At 44.5% G+C, this 18,675-nt stretch overlaps 1 protein-coding gene across 2 annotated transcripts in view; it reads left to right on the forward strand.

Moving 5' to 3' along the window:
- Positions 1 to 2,231: 2,231 nt before the first annotated feature.
- Positions 2,232 to 18,675, forward strand: part of WDR75 (WD repeat domain 75) — a 32,749-nt gene continuing 16,305 nt past the window's right edge. Inside the window, exons 1-11 of one of the 2 annotated variants that reach the window (XM_081023913.1) lie at positions 2,232 to 2,382; positions 4,913 to 5,042; positions 6,208 to 6,273; positions 7,020 to 7,119; positions 9,542 to 9,666; positions 10,687 to 10,757; positions 13,640 to 13,750; positions 14,657 to 14,745; positions 16,492 to 16,650; positions 18,378 to 18,437; positions 18,532 to 18,647. In XM_081023913.1, coding sequence (XP_080880039.1) covers positions 2,297 to 2,382; positions 4,913 to 5,042; positions 6,208 to 6,273; positions 7,020 to 7,119; positions 9,542 to 9,666; positions 10,687 to 10,757; positions 13,640 to 13,750; positions 14,657 to 14,745; positions 16,492 to 16,650; positions 18,378 to 18,437; positions 18,532 to 18,647 — 1,113 coding nt within the window. In that variant the 5' untranslated portion in view covers positions 2,232 to 2,296. Of the gene's footprint in view, positions 2,489 to 4,912; positions 5,043 to 6,207; positions 6,274 to 7,019; positions 7,120 to 9,541; positions 9,667 to 10,686; positions 10,758 to 13,639; positions 13,751 to 14,656; positions 14,746 to 16,491; positions 16,651 to 18,377; positions 18,438 to 18,531; positions 18,648 to 18,675 lie in introns of both variants that reach the window. The other variant, XM_081023914.1, reaches the window with a different exon arrangement.

The raw sequence follows: 18,675 nt of genomic DNA on the forward strand, positions 1-18,675 counted from the left end.
GCCTTCACCCCGATAGAGCTCAGGATGAGGTAGTGGTGGGGGAAGGCAGGAACCCCCGGACCTTCGAGGCCCAGGACCCAGTGTACGCAAAGAATTTTGGGGCAGGCCCAGCATGGGTACCCGCCACAATCACCAGGGTCACTGGCCCCGTGTCGTACGAGGTGCTAACGGATGGGGGGCAATGCTGGCGCCGCCACTGCGACCAGATACGGCGACGATTCCCGGGAGAAAACCAGGAGGAGGACAGGTCAGAGGAGTCCCAAGGGAACAGCGGGGCAGTGAGGCCCATAGAGCAGGAGGGGCCAGCAGGAGAGGCAGAATCAGTAAATACAGAGAGGACCCGTGAGGCCGAAAGGACACCGGAACCAGAACCACGACGGAGCGAGCCGGTTGCACCAGACCAAACAGCCGCATCACAGCCAGCATCCTTGGAACACGAGCCAGAACCCGGAGCCCGGACCAGGGAACACCCCAGGCCACAACGCACACGTAGGCCGCCGGCATACCTTGAGGACTATGAATGCGACCTCCCGGGCAGGACTGGAACTTAGAGGGGAGGGGTGTTATGTACTGAGTTGAATAGGATCCAAACTGTAGCAGTCTGATTGGTCCTAGAACAATAGGATCCAAAAGGCAGCAGTCTGATTGGTCCTAGAACAATGCAGCAGTATGATTGGTTGGCAGGAACCACCCAATCCTGCTCCAGATAGAAGTGAATCCACAACCTGATTGGCTTACAGTAGAATTCCAGAATTAGCCAATCATGTGCAGCCCATTGTGTAAATAATGTATATAAAGCAGATACTGTGAGGGGACATTCATTCATTCCTCCTCACCACTATGAGCTGAATAAAGAGCATGAAATCACTTTGCGACTCTGAGTATATTTCAATTTTGTTTTTAAAATACTGGTAAGCTTGAGAGTCAAGTCTCTCAGCACGTTGCAAAGCAGGCTCTTGAGCAGCAAACTGATACTGCCTTCAAACGATGGAGAATATATATCATATTTACTCGAGTCTAATGTGCACTTCAATTTTCAGAACCTTGAAACAAAAAAAAGTATTTGCTGGCAAATGTAAATGTGCCGTCGAATCTAATGTGCACCTTAATTTTCGCAACATTATTTGGCCAAAAAAGGTGAGCAGTAGATTCGAGTAAATACTGTGTGTGTGTGTGTGTGTGTGTGTGTGTGTTTACACACACGTACGTTTGTGTAGAGAAGAGCTTTCCAAACTTTTCATGTTGGAGACACACTTTTTAGACATGCATCATTTGGCGACACAGTAATTCAGTTTTAATAGCAAACCAGTGGTTAAGCTAGCCCCTTTCCAGCCCCAGGAGGAGCGCAGGGAGCATTTGCGCAATGCAGCCAACACACTAACGTGTCACAACACAGAAGCTTGGGAATCGCTGGTGTAGAAGATTATAAGTGTAAAAAGTCACCCACCCATGATTTTGTTTTAGCTAAAAGAGTGCCTCCAATTCTAATCCCAGCCAGACGGGTGGGGCTACAAATAACAAAATTATTATTCTTCATTTATCATTATAATTAATCCCCAGAACGGCTTCCATCAACGGGTTATTGTTATCTTTTACACCCTGCTTTATAACACCCCCTGCGTCAAGTAAAACAAAAACCACACAATGACCATCACGCCGTTTATCCCCTTCCTTACTCAAGCGGAATAAACGCGCAATGCCACGAGGCTGCCGCCCCGCCTCCCTTAAAAACAATATGAATGAATGAAACTAAACGTTTTTTATTTAAAGGAAAGTCGCCTTTAATCGTGAACTCTTTATATTGCGTCGTTTTGCACAATTAACGTATCTATGGTGAAAACCCTGTACACGTAGCATTGGGTGCGGGATGGAGACCCAACTCAGCCTAATGCAAAAATAAGGAATGCGTAACTCTTCCATTTCTAGCTCTATGCCCCGTTCTTCCTGGCCGGGAGCCGATTGCCAGACCCTGACGCGGACTTTCAGTCCATAGAGCCTAGAAAAAGAGGAGCGTCACTCTTCCGGTTTCTGTTTTGAAAGCTCTTTCTATCCCATTCCTTTCCATCTCTATGGTCCCCTTTTTTGTTTTCTCTCGGCTTCAATTGCAAGAAAACCGGAAGTACGGGTCGAACCCCTTGGAACGTCGTGACAGGAGAGCGGAAAGAGGAGGAGCAGAGCGGTGCTATTGAGTTGTAAGGGAAGGTTTGGGCTAGAGCGGTAACGGAGCTTTTACTCTTTCTTCCGGAGGAGCGAGGCTGGTCGGGGGAGGTCAGAGGTCGGAGGTTGCCGAGGGAAGATGGTGGCGCGCGAGCAGCTCCGCGTGGTTCGCTGCGGCGGCAGTTGGCTGAGCGGGAGCCGCGCGGTCTTTTCGGCCGATTCGAAGTGAGTGGCGCTGAGGGGATCAGTGGGGGCTTTTCAGGAATGCGAACCGCTTAAGCCGCGGGGCTGCGGCCTCAGCCCCGTTGAACGCGGCTGAATTTACTCCCGAGTAAGACTCGCGTCTAGACTCCACATCATTAGTATTATTCAGACACGTGCTCAGACTCCACATTATTATCATTAATTATTAAGACGCGCGCTGAGACTATTATTATTATTTATTAAGACGTGCTCTGAGACTATTATTATTAATTTTTTATTATTTTTATTAAGACACACCCCAAGACTCTATTATTATTAAGACACACGCTGAGACACTTTATTATTATTATTTATAAGACACACGATGAGACTCATTATCTTTATTGTTGTTGTAATAATAATTACAATTGGGATGCAGGTGGCGCTGTGGGTTAAACCACAGAGCGTAGGACTTGCTGATCAGAAGGTCGGCAGTTCAAATCCCAGCGACTGAGTGAGCTCCCGTTGTTCGGTCCCTGCTCCTGCCCACCTAGCAGTTTGAAAGCACATCAAAGTGCAAGTAGATAAATAGGTATCGCTCCGGTGGGAAGGTAAACGGCGTTTCCGTGTGCTACTCTGGTTCACCAGAAGCGGCTTAGTCATGCTGGCCACATGACCCGGAATCTGTACGCCGGCTCCCTCGGCCAGTAAAGCGAGATGAGTGCCGAGAGTCGGTCATGACTGGACCTAATGGTCAGGGGTCCCTTTACCTTTATAAGACAAGCGATGCAACTCATTATCTTTATTGTTGTTGTGATAATAATTAATATATATAATTGCTATAATTAATAGTATACCACCGTGTTCCAGAAAGTCGCAGGGCGGTTACAACATAAAATCACCAACATAGAAACGCAAAATACATAACAAAAATAAAAACAACCCACTAACACACACACACCCGTCGTGTTTTGTGGGTTTTTCTACATAAGGCTGAGTGGGCTGTAGGATCACACACAGTCTGAGGTGCACTGTTTAGGTTGGTTTTGTTCCAATCTTTTCCCTTTTTAATTTCCTAAAAATTATGGTTTCAAACAACAACGACTACCACAATTAAAAAAAGAAAAGGATGCCCAGAAAAATTTACTGCCATGTTCTAAGATACACAAAAGTTAAAACACTAAAGCAGGTTTAAGATGACCCCAGCTGTCAACCGGAACAAGAATATTTTTAGCGGGCACCGGAATGAGTACATCAAAGGCGCCTGTTTGCGCTCAACAGGCAGGGAGTTTCAAAGCGCAGGCACTGCTACACTAAACTATCAAAATATAATTGCAAATCCAGAACGGGCATTGTGTGGCAACTGTGGTGGTGCTGATTCTGCCGATTAAATGTAGGGATAGGTATGTTCTGTTAAAACTGAATTTTTCTTCATGGGGATTTGTGCCCCAGTATCGGCAAGCTTTTAAGATCTTTATAACAGTGAAAGTAATGAATGAGGAGAGGAGTGTTACACTAGATCAGCATAAGAAATTGTCTTATACCCAGGCCTTCTGCTCTACCACTGAGCCCATACCTTTTTCCCCTTAGAGTTTTGAAAAGCGCATATATTATGTGGTACAAACAATCCAGAGAAAAAGAGGCTTCTGATAAACTGGCCTTTTTAACAGTCCTTAGACTTCCTGGAACTATGACAAAAATGTGTTTAAACCACATGGTAATAAATGCAACACAGTTCATTCTCCAGTTATCTTTTGCTTCCATTCCCTCTTGTCAACATGTTTCATCCCTGTCCCAATCAAAAAATTGATCTGTAAACTCCTTTTATTCTACTCTAAGCACCGTGTATATTAATGCCAACATGTTTATAAAAAGCGTGTTTTGGTCTATTGCTATCATTTGGAGAAACAAAATACAAAAATATTTATATTATTTTTAAACAGTTATATTTCACTTTTCTGTCTCCATATTAGGCACGCATGGCAGCTTGTGTTTAGTATTTAAATGCCATTACACGTGGCATTTAAATACTACATGACCTGGTTCACGTGTATCATTAAGATAAACCAGTGGTTAAAATGCACTTGCAGGAATCATGGCCACATCGCTTCTTTCCCCCAGTTGTCCTGCTCTGCACCAAACTCAGCTTTGGTTTGGTATAGCCAAGGTTTGTTCTGCTTACCATGTACGGTTTGTCTGGAGGTGACAAGCTACGGGCCCATGACTTCAGTTGCTAACTCCCACCCAAAATTAGCTCCAGATAGCATGGCAGTAGGAGAACTGGAAGAAGAGTAAAACAGCTACAATTTTTACTGAGAGTACTTGCATATCTGCACATTCATGGTTTGGTATTGTATGCATTAGATATGAACTGGACCATACTGAAAAATAGTCTGATTTTCCTGTACCTTTGGCAGTTGGGAATTGGTCTTTTACATGTAATGCTGGATGTGAAAATGGACAAATATTATCTAATATGCTTCTAGAATTTTCCAAGTTAGCCTATGTTCTTTCTGTCAAGTACTATAAATGCCTTTTAATTGATTTCTGGCTTTGATTTCATTGTTTATAGATACCTTTTGTGTGCTTCTGGTGACTATGTGAAAGTCTACAGTACAGCTACAGAAGAATGTCTGCATGTTCTCCAAGGTCACAGCAACATAGTGACAGGAGTCCAGTTGAATCCCCGAAACCATCTACAGGTTGTTAAAATTTTAGCAATGCTAGTCCTATCTTAGAGCCAAACTACAAGCAGCATATGTAATGTAATTGTCATTAAGTGCAAACTTTCCCCCGCCCCCAACTTGCTTGGAGAGGGGCAATTTGGATTAGAGGGCCTGAGACAGCAATTTACAAGAGGGAAAGGAAGCTCCCACTGGAGCCTCTTTTTTCACTGCAAAATTTCAGAACCACATAGGGACCATAGCAGAGGGCAAAGGATTTAAGTTCCCTCCCCACATATGCCAGGGTCCTAATCAACATCAGGGCACCAACACTCACATTTATGAAAGAAAATTGGCACTCAAGGGAAAACTGGGATAAATATCCTAGGTAATTTTGCTGGTGCTTAACGGTGACCTGCCCTATAATCTTTGAATGAAGGGCAGCATAGAAATTTGATATATTGTTGCTGTTGTTGTTGTTGTTGTGATATGTTGTTGTTGTAATCCCAGGCCAAATCCATGATTATGGCCAGGTATGAGTATAGCTCAAATGGAGCAAATTATACCTATTCTGCAAAAGTTTCTTATCAATTCCTGGCCCAGTTGAAAATGCTGGTGGAAAACCTATAAAACCCTGCCTGGGCCAAGGTCTCCATAACTTAGATAACATTTTTCTCTCACCCTCATGTGCAGATCTATAATGGAGATGCTGCTTCATATCTTGTCCTTTATGGACATAAGAATTTGAAAGGACTCAAGGCTGCATCTTCCTTATGTGACAGACACAACTAGTGGAACAGTCTGCTCAGTGATGTGACTAGCTACATCTCTGCTGGTATTCTGGTTTCTCATAGAATACATTTCTTCCCTTTTAAGAGCGGTCGGCGCTAGGACATACTTATTTGGACTTACGTCGCAGTCGTTTTGTCTGCATCATAGTTGATTTTGATTATCATCCCATCTCTGGGCTGTTTTTCTCGTACATGTGCTTGTGTGTTATATCTTCAGCAGAGAACATGTGCAGTTTTAATTAAATAAGTAGTAAGAGCTTTTTTCAAAGGTGTTAGAACCACTTCACATTTTGTTAGCATTTTTGTCATACACAGGGAGTAATCAGCACTGCTAAGAATCAAAATGCTTTGTAGATAAACCAGAATAGGACCTTACAAATCATTTTAATATGTCTTTTTTTTTTCTCCACCAGCTCTATTCCTGGTCTCTAGATGGCACTATTAAACTCTGGGATTTTATGGATGGCATTCTCATCAAGGTTTGTTATGTTTTCTTTGCATCTGTTCTTTCTCCATAGCAGCCCATGGGCTTCTCATTAGATTAATGAAATAGTATGTATTGGAGTGAATAAAACAAATCTCTGTGATTCGTGAGTAAATGCTCTGTTTACAGACCTGGATATGCTTTGCCACTGCTATGCAAACTGTACTGTGGCATCTTGGTTGATACGAGTCATCACTAACTGCATCTACAGTGGAATCCTCAATATAGCTACTCAAAACTAAGACTGTTAAGTTGAGCAGGACTTATTCCCAGCCAAGTGTGTATAGGATTGCAATGTAAATGCATTGCAATGGAGTAGGGGAGCCAATGGGCTCTTTTCAGCATACGAGTGTCTAGCTTCAAAGACTAATAAGCAGGATCTCTTATCTTCTTATCCACGAAGGCTTAGAATGGACAGTGTTTTCTGTTGATGATTCATGACTGAGATGAGCTGCATTAGAGATGGGGAACCTGTGGTCATCAGGAAGATGATGTACTACAACTTCCATCATCCCATGCTGACAGGGACTGATGGGAGCTGCGGTCCAAAAACGTGTGGAGTGCCACAGGTTCTCCATCCCTGAACTGTATGCACAACTTTATTGATAATTGTGCCTAATTAAAAACCCATTCCACACCTTCTAACTAGCAGGGTTGTATAAACTTGCATGGGTTTTCAGCTTAGTTTTTAGATGAGACTAAAGAGATTGATTTTGTGTATGTGTGTGTTTTCTCTTACAGACATTGGTTGTTGGGTTCAAACTCTTTGCATTCTATGCACTTGCGGGATCTGAGAATTCGGTGTTTGTTATCATCTCAAAAGATAATGATGAAAGATCAGGTATGTCATAATTGGTGCTCTTGTAATTTTGTTACATCTTGTTTTTTATGATTGTTGTTAACATGAGGACTGCGAGCCTTTTTGCGGGTTTTATTGTTAAGTAGAAAGGCAGGATAAAGAAATTCTTTTCCCCTTTTGTTGCTGTTTTTTCTTGCCCGGGGGGGGGGAAGTGGGGTACATAGGAGCTTCGTCACATCTTAGGGATTGGTTATTTATTATAGACTATTAGTATAGACCATATCAAAAGTGAACAAAATAAAATACATGTAAACTCCACATAAAAGTATACGTGAGTTCAATGCTGAACATAAAAGTATACCTAAAATAGAATTTTGTATGTGATGGGGGATGGGGTAGGATCCCTATAAGGAATAAATTCCCAGAGAGGAAATTTATGTATCACTTAAGTTTAAGTCCCCTAATGGTATACCAGCTGCGGTAGTGGAAAAGTTTGTGCAAGAGAAGGCATAGGAAGCCAGCATGGTTCTAATGCCTGGTTGCAGCTCCAATACCTGTTGCACAACAGGCTTCCGCTAGCACAATGGTTGCGCTGTATTTTATATCGTGCAACCATAATTCTTGCCCTTACACTAGCACAACACCCCTTAGGCTGGCAGAGAATGCTGAATCCGGTCCCCTGTTTGTTTTGAATGCTCCTGCTATAGCAGGGTGGTCCGCCTTTAATGGCAGTCATCAGCAACAATCAAGAGATAACATCTTAAAACCTTTTTTAAAAAGTGTGTCATATTTTGCTAACAAAAGCACATGCATCTGTTTGCGTATTAAATTTGTGTAGCAATTAGATCTATTAATTGTGTGTTTAATTAAATATATTTAATTAATATATTAATTACATATATTAATTAAATATATTTAATTACATATATTGTGTATATTAAATAACATTAAATGTATTGTGAACACTTCAATTTACAATATGGAAATTTAGTTCAGTGTGTGGCAGCACTCCTGCATCCCACTTGGTATGAAAAGTTGGACCACCCTGTGCTGTAGGACAGCAGAGGAGTAGAAATAGGTTTCTTAATTTGTGAAAAAGATGCTAAGCAGACTTCTTAAAACACTATGTTGTTTTGGATTTGAACATTTATGGAGCGTGGAGGCATAGATGTCATATATGCTGCTCAGAACTTGAAGCCCAGTCCCGTGAACTGCTTTTTCTGGCTGGTAAGCATTTATGGTTAGGGTGATATCCAGTGACTGCTATATCAGCACTATCTGTGGTATGCTGACACAGGAAAGCCTAATCAGTGCAGAATAGGTGGGCTGGGACTACACAGCCCAGAATGTGTTAACAAAACTGCATGCAACAGCTTTGCGAATAGGGGACAAGGTGCACTGTTACCGTGAGTGCAAATTCCACCCCCAAATTAGTGGGATTACAGATTTATTCCAGTTCACTGCCTAGCACAGGAAGAATGCTTTAGGTGTTTTAGTATAAGCTGCTGTATCACAAACAGGTATTTTATTTAGAGGATCGATGAACCGCAGATTAAAAGAACTTAATGGTAGGAATGGCTTGCCCCAATGCATTTAACGCTCCTTATCTTAGTGTGGCCATCATGCTTAAAATGAAACACTGTGCTCATCAGCTTTTGCCAACCTGCTGGAGGGCATCATGTTGGGGAGATATACATTGCCATAATTTTGTCTGTAACTATAAAAGTTTGCACAGTGCGTGTTAATTTCTGCCGAGCATTGTGGGGGGAAATATTATTTAACCATAGAATTGTAGAGTTGGAAGGAACCAGGATCATATTGTCCAACCCTCTACAATGCAGGAATCTTTTGCACAACGTGGGGCTTGAACCCGCAACCCTGAGATTCAGAGTCTCATGATCTACCGACTGAGCTATCCCAGAGTTTCATAAGGCATGTTGCTGCATTGGCTAGGAATCAAATCTGGGCCTCCCACATGGCAGGCAAGAATTATGCCACTGAACCACAAATGCTGCTATAATTCACAGTACACTTAGTCTTTGTGTAGGCTTGTTAGGAGAATAAAATGAGGCAGCATTGTTGATGTCGCTTTGAGTTCTGGGGACGACAACCAGGTGCAAATATGATAAATAAAGGCCATACAACAAAATACAGTCATACCTCAGGTTACAGACGCTTCGGGTTGCGTACCACGCCGAACCCGGAAGTACTGGAACGGGTTACTTCCGGGTTTCGGCTCATGCACAGAAGCGCTAAATCGCAACCCACGTGTGCACAGACACGGCGCTGCGGTTTGCGAATGTGCTTCCCGCACAGATCACGTTCGCAACCCGAGCGTCCACTGTAGCCTAATTGCACTCATGCTAATGAATGAGATAAAAGTTAGATGTCATCAAAAATTATTATTATTTCATCTATATGAGAATAATTGGTTTAAAACTTAAATAAATTTTGTTTCCATCAGGTCCATTTCAGCTAGCTTCACTGAAAATCCCCAAAACACCGGGTCAGGAAGTAGAAGCCAGTGAGCTGGAATTGATTTTGGATGGTGTAAGCCAGTCACCCAAATGTACAGCGCTTGGAAGAGAAGTATATACCCTTTCTTTCTTTCTTTCAGTATATCATATTAGAGGTCTGCATGCACAAACTTGATGTCAAATCATCCTTCTTTACTTCCTCAGCTCTTAGAGCATGCACCCTCTTCTTAGCCTGTTCTCCGACCACAGCCTTACTCGTTGCATTCCTAGCCTCTTTGCCTTGGCTGCCCACTGTAAAATCTCAGAAATTTTGCCAATCCAATGCAGAGGCCCTTCCGCTTTCTCTGCTTTTCCATGAAATGTGGACAGAATAGTCAGTCACTGCCAGGATGGCTTTCTAACTACCATAAAATCCTTTACCGCATTACAGCGTAGGTGTTCTGCTGTAACTGTCATATTCTGTACAGTTGGGAAGAAATTCCTCTCTAAAACTTCCTTATTTGTGACCCTGGACACAAAATACCTGTATTTCTCTCTGCCTTAAGGGGGTATCCAAAGAGCTACCTTTTTATCTGTTACCTGTTGTGTTCTCAAAGGAATTTATCACTTTTATATGAGGTCTGCTTTTCAGGCTGTTTTGGAAACACTTCCTGTTCCAAAAACAGGTTAACAAAAGGCAGTGGGGTGTATGGCATGTTTTTGTAAAACGCAAGCCCAAAACTCCTTTGGGTACACTCCTATGTCTTAGGATACCAAGAACCACATGGCCAGTTCTGTGGAGCCAAAGGAGCTTCAACCTTGTGGTTTGCCGCCAGCAGCTAGGCTGACTACACCCGTGTTCAGCATCTTTGCTATGTTTCTTTAAACTCCGCTTTCGATCCAGATCTCAGGGCACCTGAATTAGCCATCATTTCTCTTGAGATCACTCTGGGTAAAAGCCATGGAGGAAATGTCTGAATTTGATTTAGAAGGGAAAAAGCACTGGTTGCAAATATACCATTGTGCTGCTTTAGCTGACTTGCATAGCAGTTGTCTGTCTCCTGCAGTTTGCCCATCACATGTTTTTTTTTTATCATACATTTTAATCCACTTGGACTCTGGTATGTACTAAACTATATTTTGTTTATAACAGGGTGAATATGTGGTATCTGCTTGCGGCGGTCACCTCGTCGTCTGTTTCTTCAGGAAGAAGAAGCTTTACAGGTGAGGGCAGACAACTCCAGCTAGTAATTGCTTTGCTGCTTTGAATATGCATCTGTTGCTTCTGAACTGGCCAGGAATTCGCTGTTCCTTACAGAAGTGTCCGTAGCCCTGATAACACTTATGCTTATTAATGAAGAAAAGAAAAGAAAAACCCACATGGTGATATCCAAACTGTAGTTGGAGTAGACCAATTGAAATCAATGTGTTTAATTCTATTGACTTTAGGGGATTTATTCTGAATATGACTTAGCTGGATATCTCCCAGCTATTAATATCTTTGGAGAAGGAAAGGCTAAAGAGGAAAAGGTGAAAGTAAACCACTTCTGGTGCAACAGGACAGCAGGATGAGTGCCAGAGTGCAAGGAAATGCCATTTATCTTCCCACCACAGTGGTACCTATTTATATACTTGCACTGGTATGCTTTCGAACTGCTAGGCTGGCAAAGCAACGGGAGCTCACCCCGTCGTGCAGACTCAAACTACCAACCTTCTGATCGGCAAGCCCAAGAGGTTCAGTGGTTTAGACAACAGTGCCCCCGCTCCTTTATCTGCTAAGGAGTAAACCCTATACAAATGTGGAGTGGAATTTCCTAAGTGGATGGTGCCTTTGTGCCTCCTTCTGGCATCTCCTGCAGCCAAACTGGTGCCAAACATATTGCTCTGCTTTCCTTTGGACCACAGCGAGGCTGGGGGGGGGGGGTCTTGTCGTCTGGGCAGTCCAGGATCTCCATACACACTATCCAGGTTTGACTTCACACACACACACACACAGCGCACTCCATTGTCTCTTGAGACAAATGAATGCCAACAAAAACAAAATGAACCAGTGATAGTACTGTAAATCCCATAGGATAAGGCTTGGAGGAGCAATAGAAGCTGCCTTCTATATAATCATTTAATACGTCCAGACCGGATTCTCTCCCAGCCATAGCTGGAGGTCTTGGAACTTTCTGCATACAGAGTATGTGCTGTCCTGACTGTACCTTGTAGGGACGCAGGTGGTGCTGTTGTCTAAACCACTGAGCCTCTTGGGCTTGCTGATCAAAAGGTCATCGGTTCAAATCCCCATGATGGAGTGAGCTCCTGTTGCTCTGTCCCAGCTCCTGCCAACCTAGTAATAATAACAATTTATTATTTGTACCCCATCCATCTGGCTGGGTTTCCCCAGCCACTCTGGGTGGCTTCCAACAAAGTTTAAAAATACATTAAAATGTCACACATTAAAAACTTCCCTAAACAAGGCTGCCTTCAGATGTCTTTTAAATGTCAGGTAGTTGTTTATCTCTTTGACATCTGGTGGGATGGCATTCCACAGGGCGGGCGCCACTACCGAGAAGGCCCTCTGTCTGGTTCCCTGTAGCTTTGCTTCTCGCAGTGAGGGAACCACCAGAAGGCCCTCAGGGCTAGACCTCAGTGTTCGGGCTGAACAATGGGGGAGGAGACGCTCCTTCAGGTATACTGGGCCAAGGCTGTTTAGGGCTTTAAAGGTCAACACCAACACTCTGAATTGTGCTTGGAAACATACTGGGAGCCAATGTCGGTCTTTCAGAACCGGTGCTATATGGTCTCGGTGGCCGTCACCAATCTAGCTGCCGCATTCTGGATTAGTTGTAGTTTCTAGGTCACCTTCAAAGGTAGCCCCACGTAGAGGGCATTGCAGTAGTCCAAGCAGGAGATAACTAGAGCATGCAAAACTGTGGTTAGACAGTCTGCGGGCAGGTCGGGTCTCAGCCTGCGTAGCAGATGGAGCTGGTAGACAGCTGCCCTGGATACAGAATTGACCTGCACTTCCATGGACAGCTGTGAGTCCAAAATGACGCCCAGGCTCCACACCTGGTCCTTCAGGGGCACAGTTACCCCATTCAGGACCCGGGAGTCCTCCACACCAGCCTGCCCCCTGTGCCCAAGAACAGTACTTCTGTCTTGTCAGGATTCACCCTCAATCCATTAGCCGCCATCCGTTCTCCAGCTGCCTCCAGGCACTCACACAAGACATTCACTGGTTCTGATTTAAAAGAGAGGTAGAGCTGGGTATCATCCACTTACTGATGAACACCCAGTCCAAACCCCCTGATGATCTCTCCCAGCGGCTTCATCTAGATGTTAAAAAGCATGGGGGAGAGGACAGAACCCTGAGGCACCTCACAAGTGAGGGCCCAGGGATCTGAACACTCATCCCCCACCACCACTTTCTGGACACGGCCCAAGAGGAAGGAGCGGAACCACTGTATAACAGTGCTCCCAGCTCCTATAGACAGTCCAGAAGGATGTTATGGTCTATTGTAACAAAAGCTGCTGAGAGATCCAACAGAACCAGGAAACAGCTCTCACCTTTGTCCCTAGCCCACCAGAGATCATCAACCTAGCAGTTCGAAAGCACGCCAGTGCAAGTAGATACTGCTGCGGCGGGAAGGTGAACGGCGTTTCCATGTGCTCTGGCTTCCGTCACGGTGTCCCGTTGTGCCAGAAGCAGTTTAGTCCTGCTGGCTCCATGACCCGGAAAGCTGTCTGTGGAAAACGCTGGCTCCCTCAGCCTGAAAAGTGAGATGAGCACCGCAACCCCATAGTTTCCTTTGACTGTCCAGGGGTCCTTTACCTTTACCTTTACTTTGTCAGAGTGAGCACAATGGAAAGGAAAACTGCTGAAGTTATACAGAAAGAGCATGTGTTCTTCTTGCATGTTCCTAGTGGCAGATACTACTGCATCAGAAATGCTTCGGGGGGGGGGAGAGATTTATGCAATGGTTGCTAGTACATCCCAGAAATGGAAAGGTATTCCCCATCCACCTTCCTTGCACTGTTGAGCAGCCAGGGATTAGTTGACATTTCTTTCAGCTCAGTCCAGCCAAACTAACTTAAAGCCATGACTCCTGTTTTTGAAGCTTTTCTGTAGATGGGAAATCCAGAATAAGTGACTTCTTCACCTGCGTAGCCTGCCACCCAACGGAAGATTGCATAGCAAGCGGACACAGCGATGGCAAAATCCGGCTGTGGTGAGACAGCTGCTATTGGCAGTGGTTTTCTGATCAGCATGTATATCCTGCCTTGCTGTAATCTTGCAGTGCAAGTCTGCAGTGCAAAGGCACAGTTTTGGCCTCTCCTCCCTGCCAAAGCTTGCGATAAAATGAGCCTCTGATTCCAGCAGAGAAAGCTTCTGTCTTAGAAGGTGTTGATTATGGAGTGGTAAAGATATTCTTCACCTGGGGCAGCTGGAGGCAAAGGAGAAGAGGCCTGCTGTACAATTTAATAGTTGTTGGAAATATTTACTCTAAATCTTCATACTTGAATAGTGGCAAGAGTGCATATCTATAAGTGAGCAAGGGCTATTTATTTGTTACATGTATAGTCCAGTCTTCTTCCAAAGAACTCAAGAGTAGCTTACATATGGTTCCCGGGGCTTAGTTGCAGTAGTAGGGTTGCACCATCTGCCTACAGACCATTCTCATGGTTATTGGTAAAAGACCTGGTATTGAGGCTCCTGGCCTTAATCCAGTTTTAGTTGTCAGTGGGCAAGTAACCGAGGGAGAGGATGGATGCACCATGTGTATTGGAATACACCTTGGGATGTACATCCCCCTGGAAAGGACTGCAATGCAGGTGGACCACATTTTATTTGGGCTTTGAATGCGCCATCACCGTTAGGCTTGCAGTTTCCTCTCTGGTGAGCAGTCCCCATGTGACAGCCTATTGATGCCAACAGAGCTCTTTAGCTGAATCTCAGTGCCATGTTTTTATTCTGTATGCAAAGCACAGGAGAATATAATTAGAACCCAAGAATTATCATAGGTTAGCCGTTTCCCAAGGTGCTTCATGTATCTCTTTGTGCACCAGTCCTCCTCCTCAAGATCCCTAACTTGGAAAGTTTGCCCTAAATTGAATGGTTTTTTCCCCCGCACTAGGAGAAATTTTAATCACAAGAATGACTACACGTACTCCACAATGCACTGGCACCACGGTGAAGTTATGGATCTCGCTTTCACTGTTGAAGGTAACGTTACCCAAGCTAGGAACATTTGCTGTTTCAATTCTCTCACCTCTCCCATCAGCTCACCAGTGGCCTTGAGCAAGTCACTTTTCTAGCAATCTCTCCCCACGCAAATTCACCCGTCTGCAATATGATAGTTCTGAAATTCTACTCTCTTGTATTTGATGTCTGTTTTCTGTACGTGGCTTTGAGATCCTTTTGAATATGAAGCAATTAAGAGAATTTCTCAACAGATTCCCGACATTCTCTTCAGAAAACGCTTGTGAACTGCTCTTGATATTTGAAATACGCTATATAAATGCACAAGGGACGCGGGTGGCGCTATGGGTTAAACCACAGAGCCTAGGACTTTGCCGATCAGAAGGTCGGTGGTTTGAATCCCCGTGACGGGGTGAACCTAGCAGTTCAAAAGCACGTCAAAGTACAAGTAGATAAATAGGGACCGCTCCGGCAGGAAGGTAAACGGCGTTTCCGTGCACTGCTCTGGTTTGCCAGAAGCAGCTTGGTCCTGCTGGCCACATGACCCGGAAGCTGTACGCCGGCTCCCTCGGCCAATAAAGCGAGATGAGCGCCGCAACCCCAGAGTCGGTCACGACGACCTAATGGTTAGGGGTCCTATATAAATGCACAGCAGTGTCAAAGCAAAAGAGTTAGATCTCCTCGATGCATCTTGCAAAAGTCTGGAAGTTTAGAGATGGGATTGTGGCAAAAGCAATAGAGTTGTCTGTGTGTTGCGTAAAGACAGATATAACTAATCTGGTGCCTTCAGCTCCAGCCACCATGGCCAATTTTTGGGGATGATTGGAGTTGTAGTCATATTGTGAGCACAGGGTTGGCTACCCCTGCATAAAAGTGACATTAAAAGCACTTTTAATGTGAGCGTGCTTCGTTCCATTCCCTTTGAGTTGTCAGGCAGAAGTAAACTGTTTCGGTTCTTCAACAAGCAGAGGAAGTAGGAACTTAATCCTCTCGCAAAATAGAACTAAATAAAAATTGTTTTTCTATGTTGAAAGCTGTGAAGATAAAATCTTGTTGACCTCAGCAGGAACTTGAAGTGACCCACCGCAGTGTTTATTTTATTCTTGGCTCCTCTCCGAAACAGGAAGCAGTTTGACCTGGCAAGTGGGAGGATTTTGTTGTGTTGCAACATTATTTGCTTCATAAACACAATCCAGTTGCTCCTGATCTTCTTGTTGCTGGGTTTTTTCAGTTCTTATAGTCAGACACACAAGAGCCCACGCAGTCTGTGTCCACATGTGTGTATATTTATTTATTACACTTGCATTTGTGTCCGTATGGCAATTGTGCACCAAACTCAGTGCATGCCTATCTACTGGGAAGTAAATCCCATTGGGTTCACTGAGCCTTAATCCCAGGTATACGTGTATAGGACTGCAGCCTTGGTCCTTTTCAGCATCTAAACCTAGATCAGGGTTGCACAACCTGTGACCTTCCAGATGTTGTTGGACTACACCTCCCACCATCCTCGATCACTGGCTATGCTGTCTGGGGCTGATGGGAGTTGTAGTCCAGAAACATCTGGAGGGCCGAAGATTGTGCACCCCTGTCCTAGATTAATGTATATGGCAACAGGTAATGATGTCCTCCGAGACTGTAATATCCATGGAGAGTAACCAGATCTGTGGCAAGTCACATTGCTCCAGTTGCACTGAGCAGTATGGTGTGTGTGTGTGTGTGTGTGTAAAGTGTTCCATTTCTAAGGCACACACATTTTGTTCGGTTTGATAGGAACTAGCCTCCTGAGTGGCGGAATCGAGTCTGTCCTAGTGCAGTGGCGAGATGGGTCAAATGCGAAGAAAGAATTCTTGCCCCGGTTGGGATCCACAATAGAGCACATCTCCGTCTCTCCAGATGGAGCCTTCGTTTGTACCTCGCATGCAGATAACAGTAAGTCCAAATGGGGGAGAGAAACCTACCTCTTTATAATGTCAAACAACCGTGGCTGTTTGGGTTTTGAAAGGTGATAACCTCCTTAAATCAGTCATTTATATCCAAGCAGCTCCAGCTTCAAATTTCCATGAGCACCTGAGCCATGGATTGGAAACCAGTGATAGCCCTCTAGGTACTGTAGGACTACCAACTCCCATCAGCCCCAGCGGTCAGGGATGATGGGAGTTGTATTTCAACAGCATCTGAAGCCACCCCCACCTCCCGGCCCTTTCCCTCCCTGCTTTGTGATTGGCATCTCTCCGTTTATTCTATAGGGCTTGTGGGGAGGGGAAGGGTTGCGGTCTCTGGATTTATATTTTTCTACCCTGTTGCTCCATGAGGATCTTCCTACCTGCCTCAGTTAAGCCCAAACCCAACGATGAACTGGCTTTCTTTCAGTGCCAGTTGTATGCCCGGGGTTGGTACTGGTTTAAAAGACCCTTAAGCAGCTGTACATATGAATGAACAATGTCGGCGAGGCTGTGGTGCTCTCCCAACTGGAAAGTGGTTCCAGAGCTTGGGGGCCACTGCTGAAGAAGCTTGTTCGAGAATGACTCCCAGCCCTAATAGTTAATGGAGCCTTTTCAGCCAGTCTGAAAAGATTGGGGAAGTACTCATGGGGGAAAGAGTTCTCTGTTCCCTAGCGAAACTGATTAACAGGCTTACAAGATAAGCACCAGAACTTTTGATTTAGCACAGCAGCCAGGGAAGCAAATCTAGGATGGGTGTGCATGCTCCTTGCATCTCATACCAGGCTCATTCTGAAGTAACTGTGATTTCCAATCCGTCTCAGCCCCTAGCATTGCATTAGTTACTAGGGTGTGTTCAAACATTTAAAAGTCCCTCCTTTCAAAGAAGGGATGTTGTTGTTTAGTCGCGTCCAACTCTTCGTGACCCCATGGACCAGAGCACGCCAGGCACCTGTCTTCCACTGCCTCCTGCAGTTTGGTCAAACTCATGTTAGTAGCCTTGAGAACACTATCCAACCATCTCGTCCTCTATCGTCCCCTTCTCCTTGTGTCCTCAATCTTTCCCAACGTCAGGGTCTTTTCCAGGGAGTTTTCTCTTCTCATGAGGTGGCCAAAGTATTGGAGCCTCAGCTTCAGGATCTGTCCTTCCAGTGAGCACTCAGGGCTGATTTCCTTCAGAATAGATAGGTTTGATCTTCATGCAGTCCATGGGACTCTCAAGAGTCTCCTCCAGCACCATAATTCAAAAGCATCAATTCTTTGGCGATCAGCCTTCTTTATGGTCCAGCTCTCACTTCCATACATCACTACTGGGAAAGCCATAGCTTTAACTATAAGGACCTTTGTCGGCAAGGTGATGTCTCTGCTTTTTAAGGAGGGAATATCAACTGGCAAATCTAACTAAGGCTGACCATATGTGCTGTTGACCACCACATCAGTCTTGGCCATACCAAGTGGAGTTCTGCATCCAGTAACGTCCCTGAGCTGCAAGCCATATCTGGCCATTTGAAGTGCACCATTTTTTTCTGAATAAAACGTTTTATGCCCAGGGAAGGCCATCTGCAGCCCTCTAGATGCTGTTGCATGACAAGTTCCCCACTCCTGTTCTATGGGCTGATGCAGATTCTGAATCATCATTTGGTAAACAATAGGCCTTTTAATGCTCTGCCAGCTTTCATTCTTAACCTTATTAACTTTCTTTTAAAACTCCTGTAGAAATAATCATCATACACAGCAACTTGAAGGTCTCCACAGTCATTCAAGGATTGAGCAGAGGTATGTTTGCTTCAGAGAGCTTATTTATATACCTGCGTATCTCCTTTTCTCCAAAGAAACTGCATTCCAGCTCAAACCATCTGTTTCCTTTCAGGCAGTGACGTCAAGGCTGGCTTGATGGTTGACCCTCGAACTAAAGCTTTGGTTCTGAACGGCAAACCAGGCCACCTGCAGTTCTTTTCGCTGCAAAATGACAAGCAGCTTTACAATGTAAGTTAGGCCAGTGATGATCTAATGG

The sequence above is a fragment of the Podarcis pityusensis genome, assembly GCF_964106645.2.
Source record: "Podarcis pityusensis genome assembly, chromosome: 1".
Lineage (NCBI taxonomy): Eukaryota > Metazoa > Chordata > Lepidosauria > Squamata > Lacertidae > Podarcis > Podarcis pityusensis.